The sequence below is a fragment of the Leopardus geoffroyi genome, chromosome A3 (genome assembly GCF_018350155.1).
Source record: "Leopardus geoffroyi isolate Oge1 chromosome A3, O.geoffroyi_Oge1_pat1.0, whole genome shotgun sequence".
Taxonomy (NCBI): domain Eukaryota; kingdom Metazoa; phylum Chordata; class Mammalia; order Carnivora; family Felidae; genus Leopardus; species Leopardus geoffroyi.
The window spans coordinates 117,320,676-117,343,873 of NC_059336.1; the positions used below are offsets into that span (position 1 = coordinate 117,320,676).

The window sequence follows — 23,198 nt, forward strand, 5'->3', positions numbered from 1 at the left end:
TTTCTTTTTGAATGACATATATATCCTCTGAACACTGTTAACACTTCCAATTACCAACCACCTTTTAAGCTTTAAAATTCTTCTTGCTGGCATTTTGACTCAACACTTTGTACAAACCAGTCTGGATGATCATGATTAAAATTTGTCCACAAACAAAATTAAAACAATGAATTTGTTAAAACTTCAAACACAAGGGGTAGTACGTTGCAAATGATTCTTTCCATTCAAGAACTAGCAAAAATTTAACCTAATCCATGTGATCCATCACATTAGCATGTTTGATTTTAAATGTCATGACATTTGGATTAAAGATAAATTTGAATATGGAAATCATTAAAAATCAGAGAGGAAGAATGCTATATATCAGTGACACTAGAATCCGGGTATTTTTCTCCTAAGAAATGAAGTTTTATTTATTTGAAGTGGCACTGTTACCAAGTAAGTAATCTTTGTAACACATTATATGACAGAAACTTGTAATGTGGTTTTAAGACTCCTCAAATAATCTGAATTTATTTTTTTTGAGTAATCTCTATACTCAGTGTGGGGCTTGAATGCATGACCCTGAGATCGAGTCATATGCTCCTCTGACTGAGCCAGCCAGGCATCCTACTGCTCGAGTAATTTTTAAAACATGATAAATTTCCATCCTTTCATTCAGTGACCAATATTACTTTCCTTAATTTACTATTTTTTTCATATTCAATACTGACCAGGATGAACTATTATTTTAAAAACATAGTAAGTCAAATTCAAATTTATGTGTTTTGACTAATACAGAGATTAATAAAAGACTGCCTTGTCTCCTGCCAAAGGTTTATTTTTCTAGACTTCCTTCACTATGATTACTTTAAAATTCTATTAGAAACTGCTCACCTTACATTTCAATTAGGATATTTAAATCACATTACATAAAAGCCTATGTGATCTAACCTAATAGAACACATGCAATAAAAGAACACTTTCAGAAAAGAAATAAACTCAGTATATACGAAAGATACTGAAATCTGTTTGAATAGAATGTGTGTTTAAATGTCTCATTGTAAAGGAAAAAAAAAAAAAAGGAATAAAATGATCAGTCAGGCTTCATATCAATTAGACAACTTTTACTAAATGAGAAAACTACATTTAAAATGTGCTTTAAAACAAAATGGAATTAGAAAAAAAGACATATGCATTTGAAAGAACTTTGCACTGTGCTGAAAATCAAATCTCTTGCAGAAATACAATACGCCAATTCATAAAATGTAAGTTAACAGAATTCTCAATTTAACATTTTCAAAGACAATATTAAGGTCAAGAATTTCACATCAATGGTAGCACATATAGAAGAAGGGCATTATAAATATGATGTCCATCCCTATGAAGCTTACAAATTTGACAATACTCAATAAAAGCTTTTAGAATCACATCCAAAAGGGTCGCATCCAAAGTATCTCAAATCTGTGTCCTGTAAGTTCTCCTTCTAAAATCCTTATGTTGACTTTTCTACTCCTTGTTAATACTAACCCTTTAAAAAAAGAGAACAGGAAAAGAAATGCTGCAATAAACCCTTGATCATGTACAGAAATTATTGCTACTATAGCTCACTACAAAGCATGTCTATACAATATTGGATGAACTTTGATCATGAAAAATCAGAATAAAAATCTTTAGTGACATAAGCCTTACAATCGTATACAACATTCACATGGCAATATTAGACAGTTGAACACCCAATAACCATCGTTGACAAAATGTCCCACTGACCAGCATTCATTTAAATACATCCTTCGTACAGAGGGAGGAAAAAAGAGATAGTGTCAGCTTTCCAAGGCTTGTCAAAAAAGGATTCTCATGTTCTGTGGATCTAAAAACAAATAGCAACAACAACAACAACAACAACAACAACAACGGCAACAACAAAAAACCCAAAAAAAAAAAAAACAAAACCAATGCAGGTGAGGGTGTTACCAGAAAGTTAAGCATGCCAAAAGGTGTTTCGTGCGAATTAAAACCTAAAACCAAGGTACCACATAATCACATTACCAACTAGTTGGGTAATACTATATGAGCCTTATCTTAAAGTTAAATGAAATGCTACTGCACAATAGAGCATCAATAAGTTAAAAATTAGAGTGCACAAATCCAAATCAGTGGCAATTTCTGTATAAAGCAAAATATTCACTATCAGCTGTGAAGTTTGCCCAGTCAAACTGTTTGATTCAATCACTGGATTGGATAGTTGGTCTATTTTTTTTGAAAAATATCAATCTTTAAAATTCCTTTTTACTGTAATGAGGCATAAGTTTTCTTAGTAAGATTAAACAGGTACATAAGTAAATAAGCGAGGGAAAATAATAGTTGGTGAATGTCTTTAAAGCTCTTCCCACATTTCACTTGTAAAAATGTTCAGGGGAAAAAAAATTAATATTTGCCATTATTCTAGCAAAAACAAAACAAAACAAACAAAACAAGCCCAAAATAATTAAACGACCAAGCAACACTAAAACCACATTACACAGATGGATCATCATGCTTTCATCTGGTTTAACTATCACATCTAGTTTAACTGGGATGCTTTTCAACTTTAAAAACTGTGATACGTGAAGATGTAACTTTAATGGGTAATTTTGAATTTGAATTTAACTTTGCTGAATATTATAACAGAGTATACTTATTACAATACAGTGTAGCACATCTTTCTATTAGAAAAAAATTTAAGATCCTTTACCCGTCTCCTTAAGTTAAAGGTGTGACATCATAAAGGGTGTCAAATGGCTGGATGGTTTTACAGTGCACACTTATATATTATGAAGTATGTCCTTAACAAATCTGATGGTTTCTTTAGAGAGTTCCTTTCTTCACCTTTTCTTCGGTGGATTAGCTGTTCGAGGTGGAGTGACAGGACGTCCTGAATTCAGTCCACCATACTGGTACTTAGCTTTCTTTTCAGATGGTTTCAATATCTTAAAATAAATAATTTATTAACAGTGTTACTCTTTCAAGTGCAATAAGTTTAAGAAAATTATTGTTATAATAGCGGGCTTTTCAAAAAATGACACAAATTTTTTTTTTTTTTAATTTTTTTTTCCAACGTTTATTTATTTTTGGGACAGAGAGAGACAGAGCATGAACAGGGGAGGGGCAGAGAGAGAGAGGGAGACACAGAATCGGAAACAGGCTCCAGACTCTGAGCCATCAGCCCAGAGCCTGACGCGGGGCTCGAACTCACGGACCGCGAGATTGTGACCTGGCTGAAGTCGGACGCTTAACCGACTGCGCCACCCAGGCGCCCCAAAAAATGACATAAATTTTAAAGGTTCAATAAAAGTATGGAAAACAGGAAAGTTCCATGGACAGCTCTCACATTTAAAGTGTGCAGATGACTAAATATTTGAGTATTCTTATCATCTGTCAAGCCACTGGTAATTCAAAACCTTAAACACACAAATCCTATCAACTACCCAATCCTTAGATTTAAGTAAAAAAATTTTTTAAAATTAATATATCTCTGTGGTGAGGAAAGAACATTTAGTTTATGAGTCAAAAGACCAAGGTTGACTAACAGACACAAGAAAATATACTCAATGTCACTCATTGGGGAAATACAAATCAAAACTATGATGAGATACCACCTCACACCTGTCAGAATGGCTAAATTTAACAACACAGGAAACAACAGGTGTTGGCGAAGATGTGGAGAAAGGGGATCCCTCTTACACTGTGGATGGGAATGCAAACTGGTGCAGTCACTCTGGAAAACAGTATGAAGGTTCCTCACAAAGGTAAAAATAGAACTACCCTATGATCCAGCAATTGCACTACTAGGTATTTACCCAAAGGAACAAATGGAGTACACGTGCACCCTAATGTTTATAGCAGTGCTATCAATAATAGCCAATTTATGCAAAGAGCCCAAATGTCCACTGACTGATGAATGGAACATACAATGGAATATGACTCAGCCAATCCAAAGAATGAAATCCTGCCATTTGCAATGATGTGGATGGAGCTATAGTGTATTATGCTAAGCGAAATACGTCAAAGACAAATACCACGTGATTTCACTTGTGTGGAATTTAAGAAACAAAACAGATGAACACAGGGGAAAGAAAAAAAAAAAAGGGAGGCAAACCATAAAACAGACTCTTTAACTATAGAGAACAAACTGAGGGTTGCCGGAGAGGAGGTGGGCAGGGGGATGAGTTAAACGGGTGATGGATCAGTCACAATGTTTATTCCATAGTATATTTGCTCATCTAGTATCAGTTGTAAACAGAATTGTATTTTCCATTATATCTTCTAACTGCTTGTGGTTTTCATATTTTAAAGCTATTGACATTTGGTTATTAGTATTAAATGCTAATATTTTATTACATTATAAAATATTAGGAGCAAAAAAATAAATGGGTGATGGGTATTAAGGAGAACACTTGTACAAGCACTGGGTGTTATATGTTAAGTGATGGATCACTAAATTCTACTCCTGAAACTAAGAATACATTATATGTTAACTAACTAGAATTTAAATAAAAACTTGAAACAATAATAATAATTCTGCCACTATTTACAGGATAGTTACAAACCCTTTAATTTTTATGTGTAGATCTTAAAAAAATTATTTACATATTTTATGTATCATATCAGTTAAAATGTACATGTCCATGATTTAAAAGTATTTACAGTTGTACAACCATTGCTGTAATCTAATTTTAGAGTTTTTGTCAGTCCAAAAAGAAATCTTGTTCCCATAAGCAATCATTCTCCACTACTCTAACTCCCTTCAATTCTGAGGAAAAACTAATTCTTCTCTATTGATCTGTCTTTTCTGGCTATTTCACATAAATGAAATCATACAATATGTGGTCTTCTGTGACTGGCTCCTTTCACTGAAATCATGTTTTTGAGGTTCATTTATGCTGTAGCATGTATCAGTACTTCATTACTTTTAATTGTCAAACAATATGCCATTTTATGGATAGTCCACACTTTGTTTTTGTTCTTTACTTGATGGACATCTGGGTTGTTTCCATTTTTTGGCAATTATAAAGAATGCTCCTATGAATATGCATATACCTGTATTTGAGTACCTGCCTTCAGTTCTTTTCGGTATACCTATGAGTGGAATTGCTGGGCCACAAAGAAACTCTATGTTTCACTTTTTAGGGAGATGCCACACTGTTTCCAAAAGCAGCTGCATCATTTTCCATTCCCACCATCACTATATGAAGTTTCCAACTTTTCTGAATCCTCATTAATTCTTGTTATTATCTGATTTTTTAATTGTATTTATTCTGGTGGATGTAAACAGAGCTTTAACCTACATTATAGATAGATATTTCAGTATTTACATACAAGTGTGTAGAAATGATTTAAGAAGCATTTCTTAGAACTATTCAGAGCATCACAGTGTCTCACTGAAGAAGAAATCCAATTCCACTATGGCAAATGCTGAAAGATAAGGTCTAGTTCCTATCCTTAAATTATAAATGAGAAGTCACGTGTTTATATTCAGGTGTACTAGCTGACAGAAATAGTAATAAAATAAAGGGAAAGAGGAATAGAAAAGCCCGTCCACATTTAAAGAAAGAGACATATAGTATATGCAGGAGAGGCACATAAAATACCCTTTGCAAAAATAAAGCACTGAAGTTGTTTTAGTCTGTGAACAAGAATGATTTATAAGTAGCACACTATGAAGCCAGAGTTGGTCTATTTCTAGCAAAAGGAAACAAAATCTAAGTTATTAATTGAATTCACCTTCTTTTAGTAGGTTAAGCCCCCTATTCAAGAAGTCATACAGGAATTTAACAACTTAAACATTTGCATCAAGAATGACTGACATAATTTAGGCTCTCTAAAACTCTAATACTTGATATACACCAAAAAGTCCAGAGCATTTGCGAATGAAAACAGAAATCTCTAACAAGTCTATGAGTGATAATCACTTCTGAATAAAACTGATTTATATGTATTTATACTATACCTGAAATGAACACATCAAAGTTTCATCCACACTCATCATTCCACCAGCATTATCAAACTCGCCACAGTAATTTGGGGCTGAAAATAGGGTTACCAATTGTCGTTTAGCAAAAAATTCATATCCATCTTCCACCACCTGTGAAAGGTCAAAAGAAAAAACACATTTATTTATAGCTGATTCTCAACTGTCTATATTACTGAGATTAATGTGACAAAGACCTAAAAATAAACACTGTTTTGTTTTGGAAGCTTGATTTTTATTTCTAAACTTGTCTTAGAATATTAAAATATTTAGTATGCCTTTTCTATAATGGCAAGGATTTAGCTTAAATGAAATAGTACACTTATGATAAAAAAAAATGTTTAAAAATCATACCATTTCTAAGGCTCTCCGTATGCTGATAGGTATAGTGTCTACAGGAACCTTACATACCTAGTACTTCTTTGTTGATGACATTATATCACAACTACAGAATCCTTAATTCTTTAATGATTTAACATGATTTCTAGAATCTGTTGTCAATTTGAACGATTTAAACAATTTATATTTCTCAGCTCTACAATTCTGAGAAGTCAATAACATAAATATTTTATATTTATTTACAGTAGGCAAGAATAATTTTTGAAGTCTTTTAGGCATGCTTTGATTAAGCAAAATTATCCTACAATACTTGCTCATAAGAAGTACCTCCAAAACAATTTACATTTTAAAAGAATTCCTATATAGTATCAGGTACATGTTCCTATTGTAATTACCTCATGGTAGAATTTAGATATTAACCTTTTCTGTTAAGATCTTGGTCACCTTATCTATTCCAGCTCGGCCACAGTGTTTGGAACTCAGTGTATCCTTTTAGTTCCTAGTCTTATTCACTTGTTCATTCATACATTTACTAAATAAACAATTTATTGTAAAAGGACATATGTGTAGTTTGTGGTGTTTCCCATCAGAAGTCTCTTCATTTTAGAGATAGGTTTGAAAATAAGCAGAACAGGATTTTGGAAGTGTCTGGAAAAAGACTGTCCAAACCAAGGTAGTTCAATAATCTGACTTCTTTAAAAAATCATTTAAAAGTTTTATTCATTTATTGAGAGAGAGAGAGAGAGGGAGGGAGAATGAATATCCCATGTAGGCTCTCCACCACCAAGCACAGAGCCTGATATGAGGCTCGGACTCATGAACCGTGAGATCATGACCTGAGCTGAAGTTGGGTGCTTAACTGACTGAGCCACCCAGGTGCCCCCATCATCTATTTTTGAAAAGATCTATGAAGGGAAATATATTGCTAAAAAAATTGATTAGTGGGTATCCTATTAGGAAACTTAGCAACTCTGCACTGTTATCTAGTAGAAATTCTATTAATTAGCGAAATCATAAACACAGTATTTACCAAACCTTTGCAAAAGCAAAGGATTTGGGGACTTGACTTCATTTCAACTGAGTTAGGAAATTCTGGTAGGAAGAAGACCTGTGATATACAACATATGCAGAAAATGAGAAACCAATCATCTTTGTTTATCCATAGATCACATAGAAAAGTAGTCAAGTGTCATAGGGAGCAAAGCCCTCCCAAAAAGGGAAGTACTGTGGCACAGCATCTACTTAACAAACTTTCTTTTAACAGACAAAGAAAAAACAAGGAATCTTTAAAAGTATTACACTTAGAAATTTCAAATACTTTTAGTACTTTCAAAAGTAAACAGAAAAGATTTATAAAAATGTCTTTCACTGAATGTATTTATCAGTCATATTTTAAAGAGCATGAGGACCTGACATATCAAATCATTAAAATAAGCTTTTGCTAATTAATTCATTTATTCAAACACTAAGTGCATGCTGCAGTATGTAAGTTTACAAGGCAATGGATATTTGGGGCTCCTGGGTGGCTTAGTCAATTAAAGGTCTCACTCTAGACTTTGGCTCAGGTCATGATCTCATGGTTCATGAATTTGAACCCTGTGTCAGGCTCTGTGCTTGGGATATTCTCTCTCTCTCTCTCTCTCTCTCTCTCTCTCTCTCTCTCTCCTTCCCTCCCTCCCTCCCTCCTCCCTCCCTCCTCCCCCCCCCCCCCACCCCACCGGTGCTCCCCTGCGGTGCCTCCCCTGCATGCGGTGCCTCCCCTGCATGCGTGCACACTCACTCTCAAAATAAACAAACATTAAAACAACAACAACAACAAAGCAATGGATATTTAAAAGTCAACAAATCACAATCCCCTCCTTGAAGAGTACAGAATATAGTAGTGGTGGTGGACATTAAAAAAAAAAAAAAAAAAGTAAATCTAAATAAACTTTATTTTAAAAATAAGTATGTATTTTTATAATGAAAGCTCAAAGACACACAAAAGGAGATAGAGTTCAATAAACTCTCATTCTCACCATCCTGATTCAATAATTACCAGGATTCTGCTACATTTGTTTCATTTACTCTCCCTTTTTTCTCTGATGTATTTTACTTTTTTTTTTAGTAATCTCTACACCCAACATGGGGCTTGAACTCACAACCAAGATAGAGGTGCACGCTCCTTTGACCGAGCCAGCCAGGCGCCCCAATGCTGATGTATTTTCAAGCCAATCCTAGACATGTCATCTTGCTTCTATATACTTGGGTATGTATTTCTAAAAAATGGACATCCTTCTTACATAGTAACGTTATTATCCTAAGATTTAAACGATGAACAATGACTCCTTGATATCTAACACCCAGTCTATAACTGAATTTTTCCAAGTGTCTCAAAAGTATCCTTTAATACTATGGTCATTTGATTGTTATCTAAAATACATATAAACATATTAAAATGGGATCAAGTATTTCTAGAAAGCTTCAGACAAGTGCCAAAAATTCTGCCAGCATTGTAGTATACTGCAAAATACCCTCCTAACAAATCATTAGATTGTTAATTGTGAGATCAAGGTATATAGGCTTCATCTCTCCTACTACTTTCCTTATATAATTAGTTTTAGATCTTCGTTTCCTCAAAAACAAAAAAAGCAGATCTGTGTAAATAAATATTAAAATGTTCAAAAGTTTTAGATTTCATACCTGATGAGCTCGACAAATCAAATCTAAATCATGACGATTCAGAAATTTACTGACTACATCAGCTCCAAAAGTGAAGGAAACACCACGATCATTTTCTCCCCAGCCTTGCACATCCTTATCTGGGTCAGACCACAGCAAATCACAGAGCAAACCTTCAAAGAATAAAAACACAACAATGAAAAAAATAAAACAAAGTTTATAAAGTATATCTGTATCATATTTCTTCTCATGCCCTCTTACCCTCTAATAAAGAGTAACAATCACTTGCTTCCTAGTACCCCAGCCTATTGAATTTAGCCACTCTTTGCTAGGCCACCCATGTAATTTTGCCTGGCTGAAAGTAGCACTTCCCAACTCTTCCCACATACAAGAAATATGTGCATGGCACACTCTATGCACACAATATATGCAAAAGGCTGTTCCTTCTATACATAGTTACTCCATATGAACAAGCAATTGACCCAGCAGCATTTCCTGAATAGAGAGGCTACTTACACTATTTCTGGGAGCCAATCTATTAAATTAATCCATTTTATTTATCCCTAAGCCAGTAACACACTAAAGCTTTTAAAAAAATCTTTATATTTGGTAGGGGTAGTATCCCCACTTAATGCTTTTCTCCAGGATTAACTTGGTTACTTTCACATATATATTTCTGAATCAGTTAGTATAATTCTATGAACCCAACTGAGATTTCACTGGAATTGTATCTGATCTAACGATCAATTTGAGGGCAGAAAACATTTTCTATAAAAGCCTGGAGGATTTAAATGAAATATGGATGAACAAAATGAGAACGGATCCTTGGCTTCAGTGTCAGGCATAAGAAAAGAAGTTAGAGCTAAAAATATTTGAGTATCTTCATCATACTCATAGTAGTATAAATCTTAGGAGGGACTCAAACCACCTTGGGAATGTCAAGTGAGAAGACCAGTAAATGAATTCTGAGGAAGCAAACATTTAATACGCAGGCAGAGAAAGGAGAGAGGGGAATGAGCAAAGTACTGAGAAGGAACAGTCAAAACAAAAGGAAGAGATTAGATCAGCAGAGATCTCCTGAAAGGGGTAAGAATTATCTAGAAGTAGGAAATGGTTAAGATTCAAGTACAACGAACAAGTAGAGCAGGATAAAAACCAAAAAATGCCTACCTTTTTATAGACTCTTTGGATCTTAAGAGTAGGAAATGTACTTAGTAACCATCTAGTCCAACCCTACTTGATGAATAAACAACTCCCCTTTACAAAATTACCAATATGGAAAAAGACAGTCTCTTCAACAAACAGTGTTCGGAAAACTGGAAAACAGTATGCAGAAGAATGAAACTGGACCACTTTCTTTTACCATACACAAAAATAAATTCAAAATGGACGAAAGACCTAAATGTGAGACAGGAAACCACCAAAATCCTAGAGAACACAGGCAAGCAACCTCCCTGACCTCAGCTGCAGCAACCTCTTACTAAACACGTCACCAGAGGCAAAAGAAACAAAAGCAAAAATGAACCACTGGACTTCATCAACATAAAAAGCACAGCAAATAAACAATCAACGAAACTAAAAGGCAACCTTCAGAATGGGAGAAGATACATGAAAATGACATATCAGATAAAGGGCCAGTATCCAAAACCTATAAAGAACTTACCAAACACCAGAACAACAATCAAGTTAAGAAATGGGCAGAAGACATGAATCGACATTTTTCCAAAGACATACAGATGGCTGACACATGAAAAGATGTTCAACATCACTTATCATCAGGGAAATACAAATTAAAACCACAATGAGATACCATCTCACACCTGTCAGAATGGCTAACATTAACAATACTGGAAACAACAGGTGTTGGCGAAGATGTGGAGAAAGAGGATCTCTTTTGCACTGCTGGTGGGAATGCAAACTGGTGGAGCCACTCTGGAAAACAGTATGAAGGTTCCTCAGAAAGTCAGAAATAGAACTACCCTAAGATCCAGCAGTTGCATTACGATTTACCCAAAGGACACAAAAATACAGATTCGAAAGGATACATGCATCCCAGTGTTTAAAGCAGCATTATCAATAATAGCCAAAGTATGGAAAGAGCCCAAATATCCATCAATTGATGAATGGATAAAGATGTGGTGTGTATGCACATGCACACACACACACACACACACACACACACACACACACACACGAATATTACTCAACCACAGAAAAAACCAGAACCTTGCCATTTGCAATGACATGGATTGAGTTAGAGTATACATGCTAAGTGAAGTAAGTCAGAGAAAGACAAATACCATATGATTCCACTCATATGTGGAATTCAGAGACAAGTGGATAGGTGATGGGCTAGATGGGTGATGGGTATTAAGGAGGGCACTTGCTGTGATGAGCACTGGATGCTGTATGTAAGTGATGAATCACTGAATTCTAATTCTGAAACCAATACTGTACTGTAACTGGAATTTAAATAAAAATTTGAGAAGAAAAAAATTACCAATAAACAATCCTCTCATCAGTAAGCTAAAACATCTTTTTTTATTTACATGACATACTTAATATATCAAGATTTTCTAGACCCCTGTGGCACTCTAGGCAATCCTCATTTTGAAAATATTCAAGTTGTTGAGAACTGATGAATACAACATATAAAGGGTGGGTCTGATTACACAAATGATGGGACAACGAATCCAATAACATAAATTCATTAAAAAAAAAAAAAAAGTCTGGTAGAAACCAAGAGAAAGGACAGTTTTGCTTATGTTAATGCTTTTAATGGTAAGACAGTGTGATATCATAAAAATACATTTAGTTTTTGTTCCTATTCCTGGCATACAGCTCCTAAAACCTTTGGAATTTCCTGAGTGACAGAGGTATCTTTTTATTTTTTATTTTTTTTAAATTTTTTTTTCAACGTTTATTTATTTTTGGGACAGAGAGAGACAGAGCATGAACGGGGGAGGGGCAGAGAGAGAGGGAGACACAGAATCGGAAACAGGCTCCAGGCTCTGAGCCATCAGCCCAGAGCCTGATGCGGGGCTCGAACTCACGGACTGCGAGATCGTGACCTGGCTGAAGTCGGACGCTTAACCGACTGCGCCACCCAGGCGCCCCTCTTTTTATTTTTTAATGTTTAGTTATTTTTGAGAGAGAGAGAGAGACCACAGGCCTGCACGCGTGGAGAAGAGGCAGAGAGAGGGAGACAGAATGTGAAGCAGGCTCTGAGTTGTCAGCGCACAGCCTGAAGCAGGACTTGAACTCACAAACCATGAGATTGTGACCTGAGCCAAAGTCGGATGCTTAACCAACAGAGCCACCCAGACGACCAGACAGGAGTATCTTTTATTATTCATAAGGAGCCCCTTTCCATCACACCTGAGTGTATGCTAATGAAGTGATCCAGATCCCCTAAAGCACTTCACAATGAGGCAAGTCAACAGCAAGACTAAACAGATGATTAGACGACTGGAACTTTCAGCTGTCCCCTCTCTCTGGAGAGGTGGGCTGGAAATTGAGCTCTATAAAAACTCTTGAACAACTGGACTTGGGAAGCTTATAGTTGTTGAACACACTGATGACAAAGGGTGTGGAAGTTGTTCCCCAACCGGTATCTCCTAGTTCCTGAGTTGTATCCCTTTATGATAAGCTGATAAATACAAGTAAAGCATCTGAGGAAGTGGTTGTGGGAATCCCAGAATTGTGGCTGGGCAGTAGTGTGGGGGCAGTCTTGTGAAATGAAGCCCTTAACCTGTGGAGTCACGGCTAACTTTAGGAATTAGTGTAATTAAATGTTAGACACGTTTAAGTGTTGGAGAATGGGTTGTGATGTGGAAAAACCATAAACACTGTGTCAGAAAATGCCACCAAAAAAGGTATTGATGTTTTAAGCAAACGGTGAACAGAAAAGGAGAATTTTACTGCATTCAATTCACAGGTTATCACAGCATTTTATTTGTTAAAAAAATTTTTTTAATGTTTATTTATTTTTGAGAGAGAGGGAGGGAGAGAGACAGAGTGTGAGTGGGGGGAGTGGCAGAGACAGGGGGAGACACAGAATCTGAAGCAGGTTCCAGGCTCTGAGCTGTCAGCACAGAGCCCGACATGGAGCTCAAAGTCACAAACTGCAAGATCATGACCCGAGCTGAAGTCAGACACTTAACCGAGTGAGGCACCCAGGTGCCCCATCATAGCATTTTAAGAATATAAATGCCATGATTAGTACACATCTTAGTACATACACTGGCACTCAACTATGAATAATTACCACTAAAAGCCAACAGAAAAGTTAGGCCACTGTGTCCAGAATTTATTTATAAAATTACATGAGGCTCATTTGTTAATCAACAGAGCAATTTATCCTCAAGTGGAACTTAATTTGCTTTTGTTTCGACTTGCTTCACTTACCTAAGAGTTATTCTGAACATCTGAACAGTTAACTTTCATTATTCTTTCACAAATTTTTCACAAACTCACCATGTATCTCTACAGCTTTCTGAGCTCTACAAATGTGAAATATAGAAGATGCAAAAAAATACCAGAAAACTAAATGGTAATTTTTAAAAGGCAACTGTATCCTCAGCTAAGAAAAATTATTATTTTTTAAAGATTTTATTTAAGCAATCTCTACGCCCAAAGTGGGGTTCAAACTCACAACCCAAGATCAAGCGTCACATACTCCATGGACTGAGCCAGCTAGGCACCCCAAGAAAAACTATTTTAATTAAAAAACTTTTGGGGCACCTGGGTGGCTCAGTCAGTTTAAGCTTCTGACTTCAGCTCAGATCATGATCTCACAGTTTGTGAGTTCGAGCTCCACGTCAAGCTCTGTGCTGACAGCCCTGAACCTGGAGCCTGCATTGGATTCTGTATCTCCCTCTCTCTGCCCCTCCCCAGCTTGTGTTCTTTCAAAAAATAAATAAACATTAAAAATTTTTTAAAAACTTTTAATTTTTTAAAAATCCTCAAAAAAACTTTTTTTTTTTTAACAAAAATAAATGTTTATTCATTCTTGAGAGAGGGAACAAGACTGGGGGAGGAGCAGAGAGAGAGGGGGACAGAGGATCTGAAATGGGCTCTGCACTGACAGCAGGGTGCATGATGTGGAGCTTGAACTCACGAACCGTGAGATCATGACCTCAGCAGAAGTCAGATACTCAACGAATGAGCTACTCAGGCATGCCACCCACCCCCTCCCCGGCCAATTTTTTTTTTTTTTTTTTTAACTAGGCTCCACTCCCAACATTGGACTTGAACTCATGACTCTAACATCAAGAGTCGCATGCCCTAACAACTGAGCCAGCTAGACACCTCTGTTTGACTAATTTTTAACAAGTCCTTGAAGGACATAATCAATGTTGATATGAATGAAGGAATTTAGAATGACAGGAAGATAAAGGGAATCAGTTAACAAGATCTTCTGTGATAAATAAGTTTGAAAGAACCACACTACAGTTAAATATGAAACTTAAAAGTATTGCACCTTGGGAAGTAAGTAGTGGGAAATAAAATATATTACTGCAAGTAATCTGTAGTTAGCTCACTATTGAAAAAGCTCTTATTTAAAAAAAATTTTTTTTTTCAACGTTTATTTATTTTTGGGACAGAGAGAGACAGAGCATGAACGGGGGAGGGGCAGAGAGAGAGGGAGACACAGAATCGGAAACAGGCTCCAGGCTCTGAGCCATCAGCCCAGAGCTTGACGCGGGGCTCGAACTCACGGACCGCGAGATCGTGACCTGGCTGAAGTCAGACGCTTAACCGACTGCACCACCCAGGCGCCCCGAAAAAGCTCTTATTACATAAACCAATCTTCAACTAAATATATAGTTAAGTTCAAATATGTCAATATTTTACATAAAACAACTAATTAAACTTCTCTATATACTCAACCTGTATCAGGGACATCAGTGGGTCTCATAATTCTCCGAATCTGCTCCATAGACTGCAGGTCTGGTGACAGTCCTATAAATAAAAGATGGTCAGAGTAATGACATCTAAACAATTTTCACTTAAATAAAGCAACATTTAATCAAAGTAGATTCACTATCTGAAATTAAAAATATGTAATGTGTTCCTTTTAATGTTATCTTCAATATACAGAGTTAGAAATCTTACCATTCTTCTTTCTTTCCAACCATTCTCTGCCTTTCTCCAGGAATATACCCAATTCCAATCCTTCCGGCCACTTTTGTCACTTCTCACCACCTAATCTTAAAGATGTTTACTTCCAAGTTTAAGTGCCTCACTGTCCTGTAAGACCTTCCTACATCTCTCTGCAACATGCTCATTATCTTCGTAAAGTGTAATTGTTGATCACAAGGATAAAAAAAAGCACATGAAAACACTTCACAATCTTTAGTACATAAACTATTATTTCTCTTTTATGGATAATCCAAGTACCAACACATAACTTCTTAATTTCTACTTTTAAGTATACTAATGTGCAAGAACTACAATTTCCTAAATGTTTAGGATCTACTATAAAATACTTCAATTAATATAGTAACATGTTCTATCAGAGAATAAATCATTTTTTTAATGTTTATTTATTTTGAGAGAGAGAGAGGGAGCCCATGTGTTCCCACATGTTGGGGAGGGACAGAGAGAGAGAATTCCAAGCAAGCTTCACACTGTCGTCATGGAGCCTGATGCAGGGCTCAAACTCACAGACCATGAGATCATTACCTGAGCCGAAATCAAGAATCGGGATGCTTAACTGACTGAGCCACCCAGGCGCTCCAAGAATAAATCGCTTTTTACCTCAGGCCTAGACAAGTACATCTATCTTTTCAGCATTTTTCACTTTAATTCTTCCTGCATATTAATAAATAATAATTATAAATAATATTTATATAACTATATAAAACACTAATTTTCTTACAGTATTTTTACTATATTATTTCCATGTACAAAAACCCAATATGGTTATTAAACCATTCAACAAACTACTTTGCTCAGTATTCAAATCTCTATAATCTGATACTCATTATTCCCTATGTGCTTGACATTCTAGTTAGGCTAGTGCTCACACATTCCTTTAGACAAATAAAAAAGACCATCTCAAATTCTTTACACCTGTTCAAAGTCTACTCCATCCTTCTAACTCAGGCTTCCATAAACATGTGTCCAACAATTCTCTCCCTTTCCAGACTGCATAAAAACTACTGCTTCTACAAGTGCTTTGACATAATTAAATCCTTTTCATTAGTCAGTATCTGTTTTGAAATATACCTTATTTTATCTTAACTTTTTGGAAACATGTATTTTAGCAATAGGTTTTTAATTTCTTAAGACAGCCAGATAATATACAATCTATATATTTTCATGGCACCTATTCCTGCTTATTTTAAAAGTTATACAGAATAAATTATTCTATCAAAAATTATCTTTAGGATGAAAATGGACATATTACATACAGCCTAGAACTCCTGATATGTGGGACTAATAAACCCAATTTCATTTGGATTCTAATGAAAGGCATTTAATATTGGCAGGAAAGTAATCATGATCCTCTCATTTTCACTGACAGTAGTGGTATCTTTCTATCAAAAATGAAGCAAAGGGAATACGTTATTTCAAATAAAACTCTGGTTATCCTCCTCACATGTGAAATTCTTTAAAGATAAGTACTCAACTAAACATTCATTTTGTATAAACCTTCATAAATTTCTAGTTATTAAAAGAGATTTTAGCCATGTTCAGAACAGTTTTAATAATTTGACCTTTTACACAAGCACAGCTATATTTTTCCACAGTGTGCATCCTAGTTACTGTAGGTCTTTTCCAAACAATGGAATGACAGTGAGAAAAACCCATAAAGCAGATTTACTAGTCTACCTCCATGACAACAGAAGATCTTCTCATCCACAATGGCAGCTATAGGCAGACAGTTAAAACAATCGGTGAAGGTCTTCCACAATTTAATATTAAACCTTCGTTTGCCTATAAAAAGAACAAGCAAATAGAAGAAATAAATCTAAAACTGTTTTCATTTGTTATCTCATAGCCACAGGATTATAATTTCAACTTTATTCTTTATACCGCACTTTGTTTTTTCTGTAATGAGTGCTTCTTGTATATTTTTAAAAAGGTAATAAATTGGGGCGCCTGGGTGGTGCAGTCGGTTAAGCGTCCGACTTCAGCCAGGTCACGATCTCGCGGTCCGTGAGTTCGAGCCCCGCGTCAGGCTCCGGGCTGATGGCTCAGAGCCTGGAGCCTGTTTCCGATTCTGTGTGTCCCTCTCTCTCTGCCCCTCCCCCATTCATGCTCTGTCTCTCTCTGTCTGAAAAATAAATAAACGTTGAAAAAAAAAATTAAAAAAAAAAAAGGTAATAAATTTAATGAACATTCAACACCTTCCGTAAAGTTAAAAAAACTTGAAAGATTGTGCTAGGTATTTTAAGGAACACATATATCAAATCCTTTTGTCTTTTAAGATCACTATAATATAGTCACTTTGAAATAGTCTAACAGACTACTAGTTTATCTGTTCCATTCAATGTGTACATTAGTTGAATACCTAGCCAAATAAGTAAGCAAAAGTGAAAGGGGTACCTCTGGAGATTGTCCATTTTAACTCTAATGCATTGAGTAACACAGCATAAATTTACTGCCAAGAAAGGACAATTTCCAAATGCTTCAATGGTATTCACTTTTGAGTGAATTACAACTTGGCACTACATAAAGTATAAATAGAGACACGAAGGCTATAATTTTCCTATAGTCTAGCATAAAGAGCTACGACAAGAGAAATTTCAAGTGTATGTTCACCTTTTTAGAGTTACTTGATCTTCCTGAATTTGGCAAGAAGTTGCAACAACTAACGCTGGGGAGCGATGAAAGACACAGCACTAATTTCCTATGCTTTTATGCCATAACCTGCCTCTCTGTGAAAAAGTATAACTCAAAGCAGTTTTTACAAGCTGCTCTCATGTACATTAGCTCAACTGATGTCATTTCTATAAACCTTGAGGATACTCAAGCCCATATTTTATTCTTTAAAAACACACCTCTATTCCTCATATAGCTTTAGAAAAGTGGTTATAGTTAGACGTACTACAATCTGCTTCCTGTCTACTGGTCTGATTTGAACAGTTGAAACCATACATTACACCTTAGAAGTAAAAATGCCACGTAAAATCAGATGTAGAATCATTCCTAGTAGAACGCAGCTCCACGAGACTAGAGATGATCTGTCTTGTGCGCTGCTGCATTCCTAGTGTGTGGAGTAGTGCCTGGTATACACACTTCCTCTTGTCAAATTATACAAACCAAGAAGACAGGAGTTTGAATAGGAGTCTACCATATTTAAGGAAGGAAAAAAACAAAAATAGATTCCAATGGAGAATTCACCACCAAAAAACAATAAATTCAATTTGAAAATCGTTGTATTTGGTTCTAAATTGTAATTAACCAAACATGTGTTCTTTCCCATACTCTAACAAAAGCAAAAGACCAATTCAAATGTAGTAATTTAGTAATTACACTTGGAAACATTACTACAAAACAGGAAATCAGTGATTTCTTACCGAAGAAAAAGAGTACAGTAAAATATACCTGAGTAGTTGCTATCCTCATCTCTCTCGTTTTATAGGCACAAATTAAAATTCCAATAATAAACTTAAACTTTGAAAAAATTTCATAGAACTTCTCAATATTTTTCCTTCTTTATCTCAAAGTTTATTTATTTTGAGGAAGAGAGAGAGGGAGAAAGAGAGCACTGCACGTGTGCCGGGGAGGGACAGAATCCCAAGCGGGTTCTGCACTAATAGCATGGATGTGGGGCTCAAATTCCCGAAAGGTGAGATCATGACCTGAGCAGACACTGAGTTGGCAGCTTAACCAACTGAGCCACCCAGGCGCCCTACAACTTGTGAATATTTCTTGTGACACAGGGCCAATGAAAATTTCCATCTTATCGCAAGAATGCTGAGAGCTAAAATCTTACTAGATACTAGAAAAACAGAGGCTATTATCTATAGTGACCTCTGTTTCACGTGGATATTTTGCCAAATGAACTGATTAATTACAAGAGGCCCTTTCAGCTGAGTAAGGTGCAGTCAACCTGAAATACCATGATCTTAAGAGATCCCAAAGAACTAGTTTAATTGGTAACATGTTTCCTGGTTTCAGGTTTTTCTTCCATGAAAGATTATTCTTGGTCCTATGCCTGATAAATTATATTAAAAAAAAAATGAATCAAAAGAAATCTTCTGAACTGGAAAATTATATTAGGGAGTATTAGGGAATTTTCCCATTAATAAAAGATAAATTTTTATTTTTACTTACATTCATCATAGAATCCATAAATGCGATTGATGCTAGCACACTCATGGTTTCCTCTTAAGAGAAAGAAGTTCTCTGGATATTTTATTTTATAAGCCAATAGCAAACAAATGGTTTCCAAAGACTGCTTTCCTCTATCCACATAATCTCCTAAGAAAAGATAGTTGGCTTCTGGTGGGAAACCTCCATATTCAAATAATCGCAGTAAATCTGTATACTGTCCATGAATATCTCCTGAAAATAGAAAAAGACAATTTTAGAGCATTTGGTTACTGTGGGAAGCAGCTTCAAATGATTCCCAATGTTTACACCCGTGTGTAATCCTCTCCCCTTGAATGTGGGCTGGAGCTGGTGACTCGCTTCTAACAAACAGGAGACAGAAAAAGTGGGATGGGCTGTCACTTCTGAAATTAGGTTACAAAAGATCACGAGTTCCAATCTGCTTGTACTCTCTTGCCATCTCTCATTCTTGATGCTGAAGCCAGCTGCCTTATGGAGAAGCACACATGGCAAAGAACTGAAGGAGGCCTCTGGCCAAACACTTAATAGGAACCGAGCTCTCAGTCCATCAGCCCTTAAGGAACTGAATCCTTTCATCATTGAGCCTTGAGATGAATGTAGTCCCAGATCACACCTAGATCGCAACCTTGTGAGAGACCCCAAACCAGAGGATCCAGCTAAGCTGTGCCTGGATTCCTGACTCATAGAAACAGTGCGGTGATAAATTCATGCTGTTTTAAGCCATAAAGTTTTGGAGTAATCCGTTATATAACAGATAACTACTACAGTTACTCTTATTATCTGGTAGTTTAACATTACTTTGTTATACCCAAGAGTGAGACAGCCAGAATTTAGAAATATTTAGTATAACTAATTTCTATTACCCTCCAATTATTTCTGTATCAAAGCATTTTAAAGAGTATCTTGCAGAGAATTGGTATCATTTTAAAATGTTACAAGTAACTACATTTGCTTCATTTAAATTCATAAAAGAGACTGATCATTTCCACAAAATTCTTCTTTTTCAGATTTTATTTTTAAGTCCTCTCTACACCCAACTTGGGACTCGAACTCACAACTCTGAGATTAAGAGTTGCATGCTCTACCAACTGAGCCAGCCAGGCTCTACTCCACAAAATATCATATTACCTCTTATTTAAAGGTGATATTCTAAGCAAATTAATTTATTCAACAAACATTTACTTAGCTAATATCTTTTATTTGCTAGATACTGTACCAAGAAGCACCAAGCACACTACTTAATAAACACAAGAAAGAGGAAAAAAAAGTAAAGAACACACTAAGCATCTGCAGATTACAAGGTATGAATGTGGATCACTAAGAAACATGTAGGACAGTGAAAATTTTTACATATAAAAATAGTCCTTGACTGAGCAAAAGATGATGATTAAGTCCATCATCAAAGTCCATGTAAAGCTATGTCATACACACAAACAGCCACTACCAGTTATCAAACCAAAAGCCAATGATAATTATACCACTTCCCACTGTTACGTGAACTATAAAAAACGCTTTTTGTACAACAATTTTTCTGGCTAAAACAATGTGATCACTCAACCTAAGGTTGTAAATTTTTGTTTTTGGCCAGAAGCCACTATAACACCATGGATATTGCCATATTGCCACCCAAACTTTAGTTTGTAACTGGTACACCAAAATGCCCATTTCTCTACATCCTTGACAACACTGGATTATCAGTTTTTGACTTTTTTTCCGACATGTCTAGAGTTTAGGATTTGTTTTTAAATTGCATTTCACTGATTACTAGTGAGGCTGAGGATCTTACATTTATTGACCCTTTGAATTTCTTCTAAAATCTGCCTTAAAAAAAAGATCTATTGTATTGTCTGTCTTGTTTCTAAGAACTAAAAACTGAATAGCAATCTTGTTATCTGATGTATATTAAAAATATTGTCTGGGGGCGCCTGGGTGGCGCAGTCGGTTAAGTGTCCGACTTCAGCCAGGTCACGATCTCGCGGTCCGTGAGTTCGAGCCCCGTGTCGGGCTCTGGGCTGATGGCTCAGAGCCTGGAGCCTGCTTCCAATTCTGTGTCTCTCTCTCTCTCTGCCCCTCCCCCGTTCATGCTGTGTCTCTCTCTGTCCCAAAAATAAATAAACGTTGAAAAAAAAAATTTTTTTTAAATAAAAAAAAAAAATATTGTCTGTAACTTACTATTTTATGAAAGTTTTAATTTTTATATTTTATGTTATCAAACCTATCAATCTCTCTTATACAAAAATTTTTAAATGTTTTCTCTAGATCACCTTCAATTTAATTAGGGGAGGAAAACTGGTATTCAAAATAGACAGTTTCCAACTTTACCCGATTACATACCACAAATTTTCAGCGGTGCTTCCAATTCCAAAAGAATAGGCTGGCTGAGAAAGATCTCCCGAGACTTAATACATAAGCCTCGAACTTCTGCTTCAGTCATCTGCACAATCTTTCCTGGACGACATCCTCGTACTGTTAGACAATGAATAAAATGGTCAGGTTTTAAAAATGTATCTACAAAATAAATAATCCTTAAAAAAAAAAAAGTCATGCCCATATTTTGAAGGTCCAGAAAGTCACACAGACAGCAAACTACCAGATACCCTATAGTGTTCTATGGCTAACAGTAAGGTTATTCCAGTGATCTTTGCCTTTCTATCTTCATTGTTGCTGGTTTCTAATGATGCTCCTCAAGGCTGCTGCCACAGAAATGCAGTCCCTTGTGCTTTCCAGTGGCCAACCTTGCAGCCCAAGAGACCTAAACGATTTTAGGAACAGCACCTTTGAGGATAGCCTACTCTCTCAGTAAAGTCTTGCATTTAGGAAAAGGCCAAAATAGCATCATTAAGAACCAGTGGCTATGAAGAAAGGGAAATGAAACAAAAAGTGGCTGTCAGTAGGTGATTTAGTTTCACACATGTCCTTGGAAAATTATGAACAGTCTTAAGAATTTTAACAATCCCCACCCTCCAACTTCTAATCAAAACAAAATTTAAAAGGTTCCAGATAGCTATTAAATTTTAATGCGTTATTACGTCACACAAGGGCACTATATGAAAAACTCTAAAAGCTATTTAGATGGAGGAAAGCATTTTTCCTATGAATGAACAATAAAATCTATCAACTAATAAGTAACTTCTGGAACAGAGTAGGGAGGAATGGTACATGAGGAGTTCTTATTTGCCCTATTGAACTGAACTTGAAATCATTTCCTCTCATTACCTTCTCCATTGGCTCTTTCTCTCTAAATATACTGCTTGCTCCCATTTAATCTTAACTGAAAAAACATTTATTTTTTATTTTTTTTTAAATATTATTTATTGTCAAGTTAGCTAACATACAGCGTATATAGTATACTCTTGGTTTCGGGGGGTAGATTCCTGTGATTCATCACTTACATACAGCACCCAGTGCTCATCCCAACAAGTGCCCTCCTCAATGCCTGTCACCCATTTTCTCCTCTCTCCTGCCCCCTCCCCTATCAACCCTCAGTTTGTTCTCTGTATTTAAGAGTCTCTTACGGGTTTGCCTCCCTCTCTGCTTAAAACTAATTTTCCCCCTCCCTTCCCCTTATGGTCTTCTATTAAGTTTCTCAAATTCCACCTATGAGTGAAAACATCGTATATGTCTTTCTCTGACTGACTTATTTCACTTAGCAGAATACCCTCCAATTCTATCCACGTTGTTGCAAATGGCAGGATTTCATTCCTTTTTTTTTTTTTTGCCAAGTATTCATTCTGTATATACAAACCACATCTTCTTTATCCATTCATCAGTTGATGTACATTTGGGCTCTTTCCATGATTTGTCTACTGTTGAAAGAGCTGCTATAAAAATTGGGGTACAAGTGCCCTTATGAATCAGCACTCCTCTGGCCTTTGGATAAATTGCTAGTAGTGTTATTGCT

At 35.9% G+C, this 23,198-nt stretch overlaps 1 protein-coding gene and 2 long non-coding RNA genes across 5 annotated transcripts in view; 2 read left to right on the plus strand and 1 right to left on the minus strand.

Moving 5' to 3' along the window:
• Positions 1-1,091: 1,091 nt before the first annotated feature.
• PPP1CB (protein phosphatase 1 catalytic subunit beta) overlaps positions 1,092-23,198 on the minus strand; it is a 44,344-nt gene continuing 22,237 nt past the window's right edge. For all 3 annotated transcript variants that reach the window (XM_045447295.1, XM_045447297.1, XM_045447296.1), the window contains 7 exons: positions 21,632-21,763; positions 19,280-19,510; positions 16,829-16,933; positions 14,882-14,953; positions 9,011-9,162; positions 5,969-6,103; positions 1,092-2,948 (listed from right to left, as the gene is read on the minus strand). In XM_045447295.1, the coding sequence (XP_045303251.1) occupies positions 2,844-2,948; positions 5,969-6,103; positions 9,011-9,162; positions 14,882-14,953; positions 16,829-16,933; positions 19,280-19,510; positions 21,632-21,763 (932 nt within the window). In that variant the 3' untranslated portion in view covers positions 1,092-2,843. The remainder of the gene's footprint in view (positions 2,949-5,968; positions 6,104-9,010; positions 9,163-14,881; positions 14,954-16,828; positions 16,934-19,279; positions 19,511-21,631; positions 21,764-23,198) is intronic.
• Positions 8,159-21,667, plus strand: LOC123581296. The gene is made up of 3 exons (XR_006703701.1): positions 8,159-8,576; positions 20,505-20,598; positions 21,557-21,667. It is a non-coding gene; the product is annotated as an uncharacterized LOC123581296 (long non-coding RNA).
• On the plus strand, positions 16,940-17,358 carry LOC123581295. The gene is made up of 2 exons (XR_006703700.1): positions 16,940-17,081; positions 17,320-17,358. It is a non-coding gene; the product is annotated as an uncharacterized LOC123581295 (long non-coding RNA).